Genomic DNA, 17,506 nt, shown 5'->3' with positions numbered 1-17,506 from the left:
TGACAATGCAATTCACATGAGGGAAGTTCCTATATCCTAAAGGGGGTTAAAAACCAACCCATAACCACTGATAGCTTGGAAGTTATCCTTAAAAACTGCCAACACAGTGCTACCCCCTTATTAGCATGGGCTCGATGCCTATTGGGCCTACTGTCGTCCCTTCCCCTGAAGACAGGCCTTCCTTCGGATCAAGCCCAACAACTTCAGCTGTTACTCCAAGCCTATCTGACATTTTTCAAGAGCCCACTACCTTGCCCGCCCCTCGAGCCCACGTTCACAAGATACCAATCCAACCTGGGCCCCTACCCGCCAATGTCAGACCTTACCAATACCCCCATTACCAGAGGGTAGAGGTGGAATGGATGGTGAATGATCTATTAAACAAAGGATTTATCCGGCCCAGCAGTAGCCCATTCTTGTCACATGTTATTTTGGTGAAGAAGAAAGACGGTAATTGGAGATTCTATGTAGATTACAGAGCGTTGAACAGCATCACAGTAAATGACAGGTATCCAATACCCTTGGTTGAAGAGCACTTCGATGAGTTGGGCAAAGCTAAGTATTTTTCCAAGTTGGATCTGCAGTCAAGCTACCATCAAATCCGAGTACATCCAGAGGACGTTCACAGAACTGCGTTCTGGACCTCGGATGGGCATTTCGAGTTCCTAGTGATGCCTTTTGGTTTGACCAATGCACCTTCTACGTTCCAAAGGCTCATGAATGAGATCTTTAAGCCCTACGTGCACCTATTTGTGCTTGTTTTCTTTGATGATATACTTGTTTACAGCCCGAGTTGGGTCACTCATTTTGGAACATTTGCAATGTGTGTTAGGCTTACTCCACCACCATCAATTGTTTGCTAAACACTCAAAGTGCTCCTTTGGACAGACTCAGATTAGTTACTTGGGGCACATAATCTCTGATGAGCGGGTGCGCATAGATCCAGAAAAGATAGACTGCATGGTCACATGGGCCAGGCCCACCTCTCCACGGGCCCTCAGAGGTTTCCTAGGGCTCATCGATTATTATCACCGGTTCATCAAAGGGTATGGGGTCCTTGCATCCCCCTCACTCGATTGTTGAAGAAACACTCCTTCGAGTGGGATTAGAAAGCTGAAGAGGCCTTCCAATTACTCAAGAAGGCAATAACGACACCACCTACTTTGGCATTTCCTGATTTCAACTTGGAATTTGTGGTGGAGGCTGACGCATCAGGTAGGGGAATAACCGTGGTCCTAATGCATCCAGATCGGCCTCTGGCCTACTTCAGTAAGGCCCTCTCTCCTCAAGCTCAAGCCAAGTCTACTTATGAGAAGGAACTCATGGCGATTACTCTAGCAGTTCAGAAATGGAGAGCATATCTCCTAGGCTGAAGGTTTATTGTCAGGACAGACCACCACAACATCAAACATCTACTGGAGCAATGAGTCTTAGGCCCTGACCTACACAAGTGGGCCTACAAGTTGTTGGGGTTTGATTTTGTCATAGAGTATAAACCTGGGCCTTCTAATACTGTGGCGGATGCACTCTTCCGGGCAGATAACCTTCATGTGATGGGTGTGTCCCAGCCAACCTATCCCTTGACAAACTAGCTAAGACAAGAGGCCCATAATGACCAACACCTGGCTTAGATACGGGCCCAAACCCATGAAGGTTCCACACTTACTTCAAGGTATGCCGTGAAGAATGGTATTCTCTTCTACAAAGGCCAAATGGTGGTATCTGAAAGGCCCAAGTATCACCAGAAATGGAGAGCATATCTCCTAGGCTGAAGGTTTATTGTCAGGACAGACCACCACAACATCAAACATCTACTGGAGCAATGAGTCTTGGGCCCTGACCAACACAAGTGGGCCTACAAGTTGTTGGGGTTTGATTTTGTCATAGAGTATAAACCTGGGCCTTCTAATATTGTGGCGGATGCACTCTTCCGGGCAGATAACCTTCATGTGATGGGTGAGTCCCAGCCAACCTATCCCTTGACAAACCAGCTAAGACAAGAGGCCCATGATGACCAACACCTGGCTTAGATACGGGCCCAAACCCATGAAGGTTCCACACTTACTTCAGGATATGCCGTGAAGAATGATATTCTCTTCTACAAAGGCCAAATGGTGGTATCTGAAAGGCCCAAGTATCACCAAGAATTGCTACGGCTATTTCATGACTCGGCCCAAGGGGGTCATTCCGGAGCTCTTCGCACCTATAAGCGATTGGCAACCCATTATCATTGGAAGGGCATGAAACATATGGTACAGGAGTATGTTGCAAGTTGTGCAACGTGCCAACAACAGAAGTATAGCATGCAGACACCGGCTGGGTTATTGCAGCCTCTGCCCCTACCAGAGAGAGTTTGGGAAGGAGTTACCATGGATTTCATAATTGGGCTTCACATATCCCAAGGGAAGTCGGTAGTGTTGGTAGTGGTTGACCGGTTAAGTACGTATACACTTTATTGCCCTCTCCCGACCCTACTCAGCAATCACAGTGACCCATGCCTCCATACAGGAAGTGGCCAAACTCCACGGAACCCCCCATTCCATTTTGATCAACTGAGATCCCCTCTTCATGAGTACCTTTAGGAAGGCCTACATCACAGCCTAAGGGGTTCAAATGCTACACTCAACCAGCTATCACTCCCAGACGGATGGACAGTCTGAAGTAGTCAACCATTGCTTGGAAACATATCTAGGTGCTTTGTGGGAGATAAACCCAAGCAGTGGGCCCAATGGTTACCATGGGCCGAGTATTGGTATAATACCACGTTCCAAATCTCAGCTGGAACTACCCCCTTTAAGGTGCTCTACGGATGTGACCCCCCATCCATCTTACCGTATGAAACGGGTATGTTGCCAGTAGCCGAAGTTGAAGCTCAGCTAAAGGCAAGGGATAGCACACTGAAGGTCCTCAAATTCCATCTACAACAGGCTCAGCAACGCATGAAGCTAGCCTATGATAAGAAACACCAGGAGTTGGAATTCTCTGTAGGGAGGGAGGTCATTTCATCCAAACAAATCAAATATCTAATTCCATAAAGCTGCAGCAAAGGGACAAGATATCAGTACATGGTAACAATCCTCATTTTGATCTTTATAGAGGAGCAATACATTGTGTACTTGGGGACAAAAGTATGCTTTGTCTCTCTGAGGTGAAGGAATGCACTTAGACAAGGCATGATGGGTTGATGGTTGAATGCTAAAACATATAATTAAGAGGTCTCAAAGTTCAAATCCTTTTACCACATTTTAAAATGTGTAGCCATTTAGTGACCCAGGCAGGTCGTGAAACTTGCTGGATTGTTGAAACCCAGCCAGTTTTCAACAGGTCGGCCAGGTTTTGACCAGTTCCACCAGTTTTTCAAAAAATGAAAAGTGGAACTTTTAAAAATTGCCCAGTTCACTATGTATGTACCTACTTTGTAGGGCACTAGGGATACTGTATATTTCCTACATCACCTATTAACATTATCACTCCTTTGTATCTGGGATTTTGGAGCGAAATCCTAATTTCATCAAAGAAGAATTTTTAAAATCTTGGGATCCACCTGAGAATGGCTTCCTTAAACTAAACTTTGAGGGAAGTAGCTTTGGTAATCTAGGTCCCTCCTGAAGGAGGGGTGACAAGAAATGATAGTGGAGTAATTTTGGGAATTGGGACTATATTCAGGCCCTCTCAGTCTAAGGAATTCCACAACAGCTGAATGGAATGCCATGGTGTTTGGGATGCAAAAAGCTTTTGAAGTAGGAGTCAATAAGCTGATAATTGGAGGAGATTCAAAAGTAGTCATCAGTTGGCTGAAACAGTATGAAAAAGCTCCATGGTACTTTCAAAATGAGATAAAAAAAGGTTAGAAGACTGTCAAGAAACATACAGGTGGATTTCCAGTGGGTGCCAGTTAGCAAAGCAAGGGGTAAACAGGGCAGTGTGTTTGGGCTCAATTGTAATGCTTAAACTCAAAGTTCTTGGTTTGCTTAATTTGTAGTGGGGTAGCTGAGGCTACCCAAAATTGTACTTATTTCTCTATTTAATAAAATCTTTTCTGGTACTGATCCCAAAAAAATAAAATCCTAAGGTCTTCTCAAATGTACTGTGGACTCTGGAGACTTCAAAGGACCTTATCCACCCTTAAACCAGTATTTCAAAATCGGTTTTGGAAATGGAATTGCTTTTCCCCTATGGCTGGTGGGTCAGCAGTTTCACTGTTTGGCCAAATGAGCCAACTTATGATATCATAAATTATAAATAAAAATATGAAATAAAAAATATAAAAATGGAGTAAAAATACAGAAAACTGCTGAAAAATTGGGCATGTCTATCGCGTTGTATAATCATCATATTAAATAAAACAGTGTGAAAATACGGAAAACACAGAAAAATAAAGGACTTGGATATTAGGTTTTTTGGATTTGGATGGAAGATTTGCTAAGGAGTGACAAGGAATGTAGATTTGATGAAATGGTAAAGATTATTAGGCAATTGATAGGTGAGGTAATTTTAGCTCAGATCTCCAGATTATAGTGCAAAATGGTGGAGAACATCAAAAGGATTGAGGTGCCCATTGATCCCCGTTTTATTTTCCCATCATAATGCATGTGTTCAAGGTGCCCATAATTTTCTTTTCTTCTCCTTAACAAACATTAGCAATTAGCTGGTTATTATCTTTGAGGCCTATGCGTAATCACACCTCTCAAGGTAATGTGCAAAGCAACGAAGGCAGCATTATGCTGGATGGTATGGGAAGAAAGGAATAATAGGATATTCTTGGAAAAAAAAAAAAAAACAGAACAGTAGAGGAAGTGATTAACAGCACCAAGGTGAAAGTAGCTCATTTTTTAAAATCCTTGGACAACTTTCAAGTCCTCTCAGTCACAGACATTCTAAGAACCTGGTCTGAAGTAGCATAGTCCAGAGTGAGACAAGGTAAGGCTGGAGTGGAAACCACCAGAAGGCAATAAAGTGAAACTGATTTTTTATGGAATCTCCCTTGGAAATCTGGGACTTTCAGGTATAAGAGTAATCAGAAATTCTGAAAGGAGGATACTAGTTATATTCTAGGACCGATTGGCATGGGGAATTCACTGAAGGCTGAACTTTTGGCATTACTACAAGGTCTGAGGCTAGCTAAATAGATGGGATACAGGCATATTGAAGTGGAAGGGGACTCAAAAGTGATCATTTCCTGGGCTGCATTTGCAGCTATACCCTGTAAACGTTTAAACATGTGATTAGGGAAGTGGAAAAGATAGCGAAGGAGGTTGAGGCTGAATTTAAATGAGTGGTGTGCAAATGGGTTAGCTGATTATCTAGCAAAACAAGGGGTATTGAGACAACAATTATCTTGGGCTGCTTTGTAATGAGGGACAGAGAGTGATTAAATGGGATCATCACTCCCATCACCAAGTTGTATAAACTATTTTCATTCTGAAATTTGAATAAAATTCATGCTTACTGATAAAAAAAAGGTGTACACTGCCTTTACAAGCTTAAGTGCCTCGTGTACCTTCAGGCTTTAGCCCATTAAAAACAGTGAAAAGTACAACACATACCAAGTTATTCTCTAAATCATCCTACTATCATCTCATTGAATTTCCACACGAAGCTCCTTTGTTTTGGGAACAAAATAAATAAAAACTATTTCAACTTTTTTTTATAGAATTGAATTGTTATATCAACTTCTTTGCCTCATGAAAATACATATATTGTTTTGCATTCTCATACAGGATGCGTTTATGCTGTCTGTAGACCGGAGAGGATTTGATGTGCTGGGCAAGGTTCCTAGTCTGGTGACAAAAGATGGTTTTGGCGGATTCCAGTGGAAGGAGCTCCGGTTCACTTTCAAGGACGAGGCACGGGATATTGAAACATTCTGCCGTCTACTTGTTGAAATGGAAGAGGAAGCTCTGAAGAATGTTAAAAGTTACAGTGGCCTAGGATAAGTATCAACAATGATACTGGATATCGTTTACAAATTACAACTCTCTCTCTCTCTCTCTCTCTCGCCGTGTGAAAAAAGAAAAATGGATTATTGAGGAAAACTCTCAACTGGACCATGGGATTGGATTTCCTAATCCACTTGCCTAGTCCCAAGTGGGGGGGTTTCGTCTTTCCATGAGAATGTTCCTATACTCCACAAACTTTATCATAATGGGATTCTAGATTATGCATATTCCTTATTTTTGGTAGAATCAACATATTCAAAACGACATTTCCGATCAGGTATCACATCATGTCATATGAAGCAAAGGCATACTTAATGCAAAAAAAAAAAACGGAAAAAGTACTGACAGGCCCAATACAGATTTCTGAAATCTACATTTCTATTGCAAATCTATAAATATTCAAAATGTCAAATGTCTCCATTCTATACACCAATACCCGTCAGTGCAAGTGCAATTCCGAACTGGCACTTACCTTTGGGCCTAAAAATTCTGACCCTGGGCTGAACCGTCATTCTATACCACCTGGGGACTAACTGCATTTGATTATCAATGACCCCAAGCAAACGAGAGTGCATTCCACATAATTAACACACCGAAAACAAGTTTTTTAGTCGACCCCAATCAAAGAAGGGTGCAAAATTCTTTTTTACTGAAACCTTACCTAAATTTTTTAATTGTTGTTAAAACCTCCGTTGAAGATTAGTAATTGAAACCAAGTTTGATAGAATCTTTTAAAAAGAGCATTAAAATGTCTAAAATACTCGTGCAGTTGTTTTTGACAAATACTTATTTTTCAAATTTTCTTTATATAAATCACTACCTCTTTCTGAAATTGATTTATTTTTTAAGTAATTTTTTTTATAAAAATCAGTCTCAATAGTAAATGTATGGATATTTCAAGAGCATCTACTTTCAACTGTTTCACCAATTTACGCTTTTTTTTCCTCCAAAACCAAAATCCCTGGACAGGATAACAGATATATTTGGCATGTTTGTTCAATTTTGAACTCCGTAATTTAAATCCCAAGATCCAGGCATCCAGCCCCGAGGTGTGCGAATCGAAGAGTCAAGACCAAGCTATCACTGTAAATTGTTGGCTGTGGTCTTGTGGGCGTATACCAAAGTATTACCACCATCGAGGAAGTTAATTAGTGGTCAAAGGACTTCTCGAGGCCCAGCCCCCAAGGGGGTGAGGCTGTGAGGGACGGGTAAAGTCATAAAGCCAACACATAGAGCATTAGAAAATGATCAGACAGAACAAGAATTGAAGAAAATCGCACCAATTTCACTATATTCTATGCAATCTAACGATTCTGACACTAAGTCACAGTACCCAAAAAAGAAAAGATAGCCAAAATGCATTGCCCCATTATCCTCGGGCAATCTAGACAAATTCAAAGTTCACAACAAACCATCGCCACAACCCACTTAACATCATATTGTAACAAGAATCAAAATGAAAAGATAATCCTTTCTGCTCCCGCACTTTAGCACACCACCCGCACCCTTAACATTAGTTTCTTAATCAACCTCTTCGATCTTTGGTCCAGCACCACTTCCACCGACTGAAGGACCATCATCATCCATCCCACCGCCCATATCAGGCCCAGCTCCCTGGTACATCTTGGCGATGATAGGATTGCAGATACTCTCCAGCTCCTTCATCTTGTCATCGAATTCATCTGCTTCCGCTAGCTGGTTGCCGTCCAACCACTGGATGGCCTGCTCAATTGCATCCTCGATCTTCTTCTTGTCGGCTGGGGCAAGTTTGGCACCAATCTTCTCATCCTTTACTGTGTTCCTCATGTTGTACGCATAGTTCTCCAATGCGTTCTTGGACTCCACCTTCTTCTTGTGCTCCTCGTCCTCAGACTTATACTTTTCTGCTTCCTGGACCATCTTTTCGATCTCCTCCTTCGACAATCTACCCTTGTCATTGGTGATCGTTATCTTGTTCTTCTGTCCGGTGGTCTTGTCCTCGGCAGAAACGTTCAAGATACCGTTAGCATCTATGTCAAAACACACAGTGATTTGAGGAACACCTCTGGGAGCCGGCGGGATGCCCGAGAGTTCGAATTTACCCAACAAGTTGTTATCTCTAGTCCTCGTTCTCTCACCCTCATAAACCTGTATCAACACTCCAGGCTGATTGTCAGAGTAAGTAGAAAACACCTGCTCCTTCTTGGTGGGAATGGTGGTATTCCTGGGAATCAACACAGTCATAACACCACCTGCTGTCTCCAGACCAAGCGAGAGAGGCGTAACATCCAGGAGCAAGAGGTCCTGAACCTTCTCATTGCCCTCACCACTCAAGATAGCAGCCTGGACTGCAGCGCCATAAGCAACGGCCTCATCAGGGTTGATACTCTTGCACAGCTCCTTCCCGTTAAAAAAGTCTTGCAACAGTTGCTGGACCTTGGGAATCCTAGTAGACCCGCCGACAAGGACAGCATCGTGAACAGTGCTCTTGTCCATCTTCGCATCCCTAAGACATTTCTCAACTGGCTCCATACACTTTCTGAAGAGATCCATGTTGAGCTCCTCGAATCTGGCACGGGTGATGGTGGAATAGAAGTCGATACCCTCGTACAAAGAATCAATCTCAATGGTGGTCTGGGCAGTGGACGAGAGAGTCCTCTTTGCCCTCTCACATGATGTCCTGAGCCTCCTCAGAGCTCTAGGGTTTCCACTGATGTCCTTCTTGTGCTTCCTCTTGAACTCTTGAACGAAATGGTTCACCATTCGGTTGTCAAAGTCCTCTCCTCCGAGGTGAGTATCTCCGGCAGTGGCCTTAACCTCAAAGATACCCTCTTCAATGGTAAGGAGGGAGACATCAAAGGTTCCACCACCAAGATCAAAAATGAGGACATTCTTCTCGCCAACACTGCCGGCCTTCTTGTCAAGACCGTAGGCAATGGCAGCAGCCGTGGGTTCATTGATGATACGCATGACATTCAGCCCAGCGATGACACCGGCATCCTTTGTGGCCTGACGCTGAGAGTCGTTGAAATAGGCGGGAACCGTGACAACGGCGTTCTTAACGGTCGAGCCAAGATAAGCCTCAGCAATCTCGCGCATCTTCATTAGGACCATGGATGAGATCTCTTCAGCAGCAAACTGTTTCTCCTCACCCTTATAGGTTACCACGATCATGGGCTTGTCACCAGGGCCGGCAATAACCTTGAAGGGCCACAACTTAATATCACTCTGGACAGAAGCATCACTGAATCTCCTACCGATCAAACGCTTTGCATCTAAAAAATGAATGGAACGGAAAATTAGAAGACCAAAAACCCCAACCCAATGTAGGATAGACAGATTCTCGCAAGAACAGCAAAAAAATTACACAGTTAGACATTCGAGTAACATAAACTCTAGATGGAAAAACTATCACTAATTAACCGTTACAGAAGGCAAAAAAAAAACGTTAGAACCTCCAGATGTAATGTTACATATAAAAACGAGTAGAAAACACAACCAAAAATAGAGGCGCGGGACCCGCATGGAAAAACCCTACTCAGGGACGAAAGTTATAACTGAACAAAACAAGATGGACAGAAAAGATAGAACCCATTCAGCATGAGATCTAAACTAAGACATCCAAAAAACTCAACTTTGAGAAAAAAAAAAAAAAAACAGATCCGAAATTTGAACTACTCAAACTTAAATGACGTCCAGTAATTTTAAAACAGACGCTGAACTAAAACTTATACACGGCATTCTAGCACTCAGTAAGCAATTTAATCTGCAGGAAAAAAAATTCCAAGGTATTCAACTTAAATTGAGCATACAACGATAATAGATCTGGGGGCAGAAGCCTTGAACTTACCGAAGACGGTGTTGATCGGGTTCATGGCAACTTGATTCTTCGCTGCATCTCCGATTAACCGCTCGGTGTCTGTAAAGCCAACGTAGGATGGAGTGGTCCTGTTACCTTGATCATTGGCTATAATTTCAACACGATCGTGTTGCCATACCCCAACACAGGAATAGGTTGTACCGAGATCAATTCCAATCGCCGGACCTTCACCCTTACCAGCCATTCTTCTCGCAAGAACCGATTAAAGAACGGGAAAAACAAATTACAGACTACGCGGAAAAGAAAAACTAAAGCTTGCGCTAGGGTTAGACGAAAGCCTGGGTGGGAAAAAGTGAGAAACGTTCATTATATAGCTAGTTTAGGTTTGTTTGTGTTTCCAGAACATTCGATATTCAGTGTATCATGACCGTTGGATCAAAAAAGTGAGCAAGCCTAAGAAGACTTGACTTTGTTTAAAACGGGAAGTGCACAAGTTATTCTTTATCTTTATAAAAGGTGAGAACTGAGAAATCGGTTTGAAGTCTAGAAGCATCGAATACCAAAGTTTGTAATTCTTCCGGACGGTTCCAGTTCAGCGGTTGCCGATTGGCCCGCCTGAACCTACCCGTTTGTTAATTTGACCTTATGACTCCAATCAAAAGTTTCGTGGCCGGATGGGTGGGCTGGTGGCATATAATGGTTAGTTGCTGAATGCTGATGAGTGATGACTTCCATAATCCAGGTCCTTCGAATCTTTCATCGTATCGATGGTTTTCAATATATCCCTTGATTGTATCAGGTCAAATCCTGGTTCGGAGGGTAATTAGGCTTTAAACCGATTTTTTTGAACTAATTTCAAAAAATAAATAAATAAACAAAACCTCAAAAAAGTACGAGGACGGTATCGGATTTGATATGAGTAAGGTAAATCCATAGCCAATAGTGTACTGTATTTGAAAATTTTACACGGCATCGGACCCCGTTCCATTCAAATCCTAGCCCATATAAGTTACACTTTATCCGATTACGGATGGATAGGATAATGGAAAGAATTCGGCTTCATAAGGGGTTTGGAATCTGAATTAAAATCTGTTGTTGGGTACAATCCAAATCTAATTCTCATCCTTTGGAATGGTATTTACTAATTCCCTATTTGAGGGAGGGAGGTCATTTCCTACCCTCCATTTCAGCTAATTCCAACTTGCGTTTGAAACAAACGAACAAAGGGAATAGACCATTCTAATTTCCGATTCCGATGAATTTTGATTCTAATTCCAATTTCAATTTCAGTTCTCATGAAATTTTTATGACAAGTGAAATTAGAAGTTATTAAATATAAGCTTGAGTGAGGTTTGGTCTAAGGTTCAAAGTATTAAAAATACAATTTTAAGATACATATTAGAATATGCCTTGAATACACATGCATATCGAAGAAAAACTAAGATACGCATAGATATGCTTGGAAACATTATAAATACTTTAATAAATCATAAAAATATATTAACAATATAAGACCTCGATGAGGTGTATATATATTAAATTAATTGATTTTAATGGTTTTATGAAAAAAATATATTATAGCTAATTATAATTTCATTAAAAATCCTGTGCTTAACTATAATTTATAAATTATAATTCTTAAGTTTTAATGTCTTATGGGATGAGAAAAATCCAACTCTCCTATCCAACCATAAAACATGCATTGGCACAACTTCTATGTGAAAATATAACTAATAATATTTACTATTCATTTCAAAATTTATAAAAAGTAAATAAACATTATATAATATATTCAAAAAATAGTTATTAAAGAAGAAATTTCAATTGTGGATATGATAGATTATTAATAGAATTATAATATATTCAATCATTGTGATCAAATGATAAAATATAATTAACTATTTATTTATTTTTTAATTCTACAAAAATAAAAAATAATTATTAAAGAAGAAATTTCAATTGGTTTATGGATATGATAGATCATCTGTAGAATTATAATATATTCAGTTGTTATGATCAAATGATAAAATATAATTATTTATTATATATATATTAAAGAAGAAAATTCAATTGCTATATGGATATGATAGATGAATTCATTGATCTAAAACATATTTAGTCTTTATATGTAGAGAAAAAACTTACATTTTCAATTTTTTGTTAATTTATACTTTCCCCAAATATCTTCATGAAATTTCCATAAATATACTGATAGCACAAAAAAAAATTGTGATTTTGAATGTAAGAAATGTAGATCAACATAAATTTAAACATTCAAGAAAAAAAAAAGAAATTACAAGATATTATAAAAGATTGAAAATTTTTACCTACTTTTGCCATATTTTTTCAAAATTTGAAAAATCTTAAAAAAAATAACGATTCGCACTTGTTTCTTACAAAATTTTGCAAATCTAGCACTCTACGAATGAAATTTGGAGTTTTAGAGTCATTTAGGGTGAAAGAAGGCCTATTTAAGGGAAAAGAAGCTTGCTTTTCCCCCTTTAATTTTTTTTTTTGCCATGTCTTTTTTGTTGATACGCTACTAATACGCTTCGATACACCCCTGGTTCGCCCCGATACACCCCGATATGCATGAAAAAATATGAAACATTTGATTTCCATATGTATCCTATATCAGTTTTTAAAAGATACGATATGATACTCCTCGTATCGGGTGCATTGTATCGAAATTTTAAACCTTGGTTGGATCCCATAGAGGTGGCTTGGTTTTGTAAATATATTGCACCTTCGGTGTGTTTTTATGTTATTTCTCTTTTCTTCTAAAATATAAGAACATTTCCTTAGGCTACATTTGGAAGCGAAGCAAATGGAGTGTAAGTCCCACTTCAGGGTATTTTTGCACCCTGGTTCACTTTTGCTTGTGTTTGGCAACATTATATTTATGCATTGACAAATGACAGACCAATGCATATTTATATTGATAATAAGATGTAAAAGTACATCAATAAAAAATAAGTAAATTTGCATTCAAGTGGGATTTTGATAAAAAAAAATATGCTTTGTTGAAATTCATGCATCAATTACAGCTAAAAGTTTGTTTGGTAAGAAGGTAAAATTGTCAATGCAAAACTAACTCAACTTTGTAATGTATATGAATCGTTTTACACTACATATTTGCATTCACACTTATTTACATTGTTTCCAAACGCAGCCTTAAGGTTGTGTTTGTTTCTAGTGCAAAAACAAATATGTACCATTCAAAAATCCCCTTTGAACGTTTCATGAATACAAACTGGTTTAATTTTACACCAATAAATTTTGTATTCCAATCAAATGGTTTTTATTGTAACTAGTACAAACACTAATTCCAAAATTAAAATCCACCTATTTTACATTAACTAGCTATGAGTGTTAAGTTTATATCCAAAAAATTGATACAAACTTTCTAATCAATTGTTTGTGTCAATTGTGGGTACAAACATGTGTTGGAAGTTGTGATAATTGTCATTATCAGTACACAAATGTATGCTTACCAAATGCATGCAAAACTGAGTCAAAGTACATTTATGTATCAAATTGGCATTTATACCACAAACAAACATAGCCTAAAGAACAATAAGCGATATTCAAGGCTTGGGCCTCCTCCAAATGATCCCTAATCACCCTATAGCTCTAGCACATTTAGTCTCTATTGCATTGTCAAAAGCTAGCTTTACAACTTGGGGGTTGGGGGAGGTTTACCCTTGAGTGGTGGAGTTTTGAAGAGTAGTGATCTAAAGTTTCAAAAAGTTACTCTCCACCAATCACATATTGGCATATCTTGGCTTGGCTCAACTAAAATGCTATTAGGTTTGATCTTGAATTCAAGTTCAATTCGAAGTTTTTTTTTTTTTGGATCGAGCTCAGTTTGATTAAATATTCAATGAACTCGAGTTTGGCTCAAATGCTCAAATTATGAGAAGAGGTAAGGCATGGGTTGGGCATTTGCACCCTGTAATGTGACTAGAATCACACTTACATAGGATAATCGAGCTTAGGATTATTGAGCTTAATTACCATGAGATACGAGCTTGATTAAAATTGGACTAAAACCAAGCCTAATCGAACTCAAGCCCAAATTACTTGATTGGAGCTCAATTCAATTGCACCCCTAGTCACATGGTCTATTTTTTATTGGTACATGTTTCACAATATGTGCTTTCATGTTTTACATTGTGTACTTATTATTGAAGATTTAAACAACCTTAAAGATTCAATTATAATGTGTTGCTTTATCATTGATTCAAATTTTTTGCTTTACTTTGTAACTCATGCACATATAGTCATATAGATTTTACTTTTGCTTGATATACAATATTAAAGTCATTTGTAATTCAGTCTATTAATAATATATATTATTTTGATTAAAATTGGTGCACTTTATTAGTTCTATTAGACATCTAGTTGCAATGTGATTTTGATTCGATAGAGATCCAATGGATAAGACTTCATTCAAATCAAAATATAATCGAAACAAATTTGGGACTGCCTATATTTGTTTAGACATAATTTACTTGCAGCCCTAACTTGGAAGTGCAACTTGGACAAGGCTTGGGTTGGCCATGCACCCCCTAACTTCGGGTTTCTACTCTCCTAATTATGAGAAGAGGCCATTTTAAGACATTTGACCATGTATCCACTATGGTTTTTAAAACCAATTCGATGATTGAACTGGTAAGTGGTTCGGTTATTGGGTTGGACGGTCTGACCTTTCGAATTGAACGCTCGACCCGTTTTTGACAAAAAATTCAAAAAATTCAAAAACTTAAAAAAAAATCAAAACCGTTCGAACTGTTAATCACTCGATTCAGCGGTTTCCTGACCAAAATCAATGGTTTTGGGGGAAATCTAGTTTTTGGGGAAAATGACCGGTTCCCGATTTTTTCGGTTTTGAAAACCATGGTATCCACCTAGAAGATGATCACAAAAAGTTTTTTTTTTTTTTTTGCTTTTAGCAACCAATGCACATGGGTCATTAATCGATGGTGGCTTAGGTGATTTTTGGCATCAATGCCATTTTTTTAGAAAACGTCACCATATAGGTGCCACACAAGAGAAAACAATGCTTCAAACAACACCCTCTTATTCGGTACCGCTTTTTTCTAGAAAAAAATGTTGTTTCAGACCACACCTTGGAAATTGGGAAAGTGTGGTATGGAGCAACACCAAATTCAATGTTTTTTTTTAGAAAAATAGTGTGTTGCTGCCAATGGTGCAATGATGTAACATCATCTTAGACGTTGAATAATAAGGTCAATATTGAAAACATTGCTGTCAACACTGGTACCAAATAAAAATAATACTATTTTCTTAAAAAATGTCTATATGGCAGCACCAATCCTAAACAAAAAATAAGTATCATTCTCTAAAAAAACAGTATTTACAACTCTATATGCCTAATACCGTTATTCTCAGAAAATGGTTCGATGTTCTCAAACCGATGCCAAAATACCTACTTCTTAATTGTTAAGTAGTGTTTAGCAAACTGGACTGTTAAATTATGACAAGTCGTATGTCCAATTAACTTTACCATGGAATCCAAAATAGGTAGAAAACCGCTTAAAACTAGATGAGCTGCCAGTTTAATTGGAATATTGACGAACCAGTCCCAATTTTCTAAAACCGCCTGGGTCTCTATGTATAGAATTTTCAAAATGCAAATGATAAGATTTGAACCAATAACCTCTTTTCATTCAAAGAGACTTATTACCAATTAATCCACTTCATTGTTTGTTGTCATTTGTGAATACATAACAAGTGATGATGATAGAGATGAATAAAACGAGATTTCGGAAATTGGTTTTAATGGTGAGTGGTGGTGTAACTTAATTTTGAACAATAGTTAAGGGTAAAAGAATCTTTTCCATCCATTTTCACAACATGACACCCTAATTAGGTATTTATTAGAGAACCCTGGGTACTTAAAAGTACTTTTTCTTTTTTAGGTAAAACTCAGGGGATGTTTGGTTGCATTGCTATTTTTCAAATAAACGGTGTCACGTCGGATACAGCTTGGCGTGAATGTTTATTGCAGTCAACCCCGCTGTTTGGTATTAGCATTTATCGGATAAACACTAATAAACGACAATGCATCGAGAGTCACGCCCAGCCTCGTTTCAATAAACCAAAAAAACGTATGTTGTAGTGCCCAATTGGCCCCAACGGTTGCATGGTATGGAGCCTATGTGGCGTCGACTTGGCAGCTTATGTGCCACATTTTTGAAATGATTCGGTGCTTTGCAGTGCACCACTATTTCTTCTCAATCGCAACCGAAGCATTTCTGTCGTTCGAAACTCCGATAAGTATGGTTCGTTTTCCTTCCGTTTTTTATTTCCCCTTCGTATATGTCTAATCCTTTAATGGTGTATTTTTTTTTGCATTTGGGTATGTTTTCCCCTTTGTACTTTGTATTTCCTCTCCTCTACTCACTGTCTAATGCTTCATCCCCTCCGTTACGTGAAGTCTGACCGTTGTTTCATGATATGTGAAATGCAGCCTTGTTTCATGATATTCAGCCATTGGATTTCTTCTGCTGGATTCAAATCTGGATATTTATTGATGTAAAAACAATGATATGAAATGGAGTTCAATTATAGAGCATTAGATGGACAGATAAAAAAGCATAGTGCATGGAGTCAACTATGCAATAGGTAGTACAGAATCGTGGCTGTATGAGAGAAAACACGTTAACAATAAATGGTTACCAAACAAACACGTTGGGGGAAAGGCCCCTTCATTGTCAGCATGGCATCCGCACCCACACAACCAAACATCATAAATATATAGATGTGTTTGGAAGCATGGGCACTTTTTGGGGCCGATTTTTAAGAAAAAATGTCTATGCTTTCAAGACCCATTTTTCTTAAAAAAAAAATAAAAAACGCTTCTATCATATACGTAGTGAGCAACACTATGCTGTTTGATAAGGTGATTTTCATCATTGTTTTACAGATAAGCATCACATAGGATATACATCAGTCAAAGGTGATTTTCAAGACATGCCCAATTTTTTAATAACCGACTGAACCAAACAATAAGATACATGGGCATTTGTTGAAACGTCTATGAAGATCCGATGTGACACCATTTTTTTGAAAAATGGACATGTTCCAAACATCCCTATATTGATGCGTAGACGCTTATTGTCGTTAGCATTTATTTTCGTAAATCATGTCAATAAATGCCCATGCATCCAAACACCATCTCAAATACATTGGGGATAGTGACATTTGGCCTCTTGAATTTTGCAACAAAACACCCTTTGAACACTTTACTCCCTCCCCGTTATTCTTTTCTTAGTAAGAAGATATGCATTAAGCAAGAAACCACAGACAAAACTACAAAACAAGAGAAGTCAAGGTCTATTTGAGTCTTGATTGACCAAGTTATGAACCCATAGAGAAAAATTTAGGAAAAAAGAACCAGACTTTGATAGACCCCTCTTTAGCCAACTCGGGCTATACAGTCTATTAACCTTTTTTTGGGTACTAATCACTGCCCAACATCACATCAATAGACCCCAATTCGGTTTTTTACGTGTGTTTCAGGAGTGCGTCCTGCTTCAGTACCAACTCGATTAGTGCTTGCTTGACTTGGCCCATCAATTTCATTGCAGAGTAGTTCTACAACGAGAAATTTAACTCGTGACCCTCGATCCCGATGCAGCTTTAACTTGTTAATCAGAGCTGTGAAGTAGGTAGGAGCTTTTGGACTTTGAGCAAAAACTTTTACAGAGGCTGAGGAGACATTAGATTCTAGATTTTAGAA

The 17,506-nt window shown here is 38.8% G+C and overlaps 2 protein-coding genes across 10 annotated transcripts in view; one reads left to right on the top strand and one right to left on the bottom strand.

Annotated features, from left to right (window-relative positions):
• Positions 1 to 6,164, top strand: part of LOC148868101 (uncharacterized) — a 78,163-nt gene extending 71,999 nt beyond the window's left edge. For 6 of the 9 annotated variants that reach the window (XR_016106486.1, XM_088967328.1, XM_088967325.1 and 3 more), the window contains one exon: positions 5,721 to 6,164. Coding sequence is in view for 7 of the 9 variants with exons in the window: in XM_088967328.1 (XP_088823454.1) it covers positions 5,721 to 5,936 (216 nt within the window). In the remaining 2 variants the exon portion in view is untranslated. The remainder of the gene's footprint in view (positions 1 to 5,720) is intronic. The other 3 variants (XR_016106487.1, XM_088967329.1, XM_088967332.1) reach the window with 1 other exon arrangement.
• Positions 6,165 to 7,203: 1,039 nt separating this feature from the next.
• LOC148868100 (heat shock cognate 70 kDa protein 2) lies at positions 7,204 to 10,404 on the bottom strand. Its single transcript, XM_088967323.1, has 2 exons — positions 9,769 to 10,404; positions 7,204 to 9,193 (listed from the first exon to the last, which is right to left on the bottom strand). The coding sequence occupies exons 1-2, from the start codon at positions 9,980 to 9,982 to the stop codon at positions 7,461 to 7,463; spliced, it is 1,947 nt and encodes a 648-aa protein (XP_088823449.1). The 5' UTR covers positions 9,983 to 10,404; the 3' UTR covers positions 7,204 to 7,460.
• Positions 10,405 to 17,506: the final 7,102 nt, after the last annotated feature.

The sequence above is a fragment of the Nelumbo lutea genome, chromosome 2 (assembly GCF_056320005.1).
Source record: "Nelumbo lutea isolate HS-2025 chromosome 2, American lotus-T2T, whole genome shotgun sequence".
NCBI classification, from domain to species: domain Eukaryota; kingdom Viridiplantae; phylum Streptophyta; class Magnoliopsida; order Proteales; family Nelumbonaceae; genus Nelumbo; species Nelumbo lutea.
The sequence above is the reverse complement of the archived record's forward strand: the minus strand, read 5'-3'. Positions and strand labels throughout refer to the sequence as shown.

Excerpts from the sequence above, each read along its gene's own strand:
- LOC148868100 (XM_088967323.1), bottom strand. The coding sequence starts at position 9,982 with ATGGCTGGTAAGGGTGAAGGTCCGGCGATTGGAATTGATCTCGGTACA. Across the intron at positions 9,194-9,768 it reads CCCGATCAACACCGTCTTCG|ATGCAAAGCGTTTGATCGGT; the intron begins GTAAGTTCAAGG and ends TTCATTTTTTAG.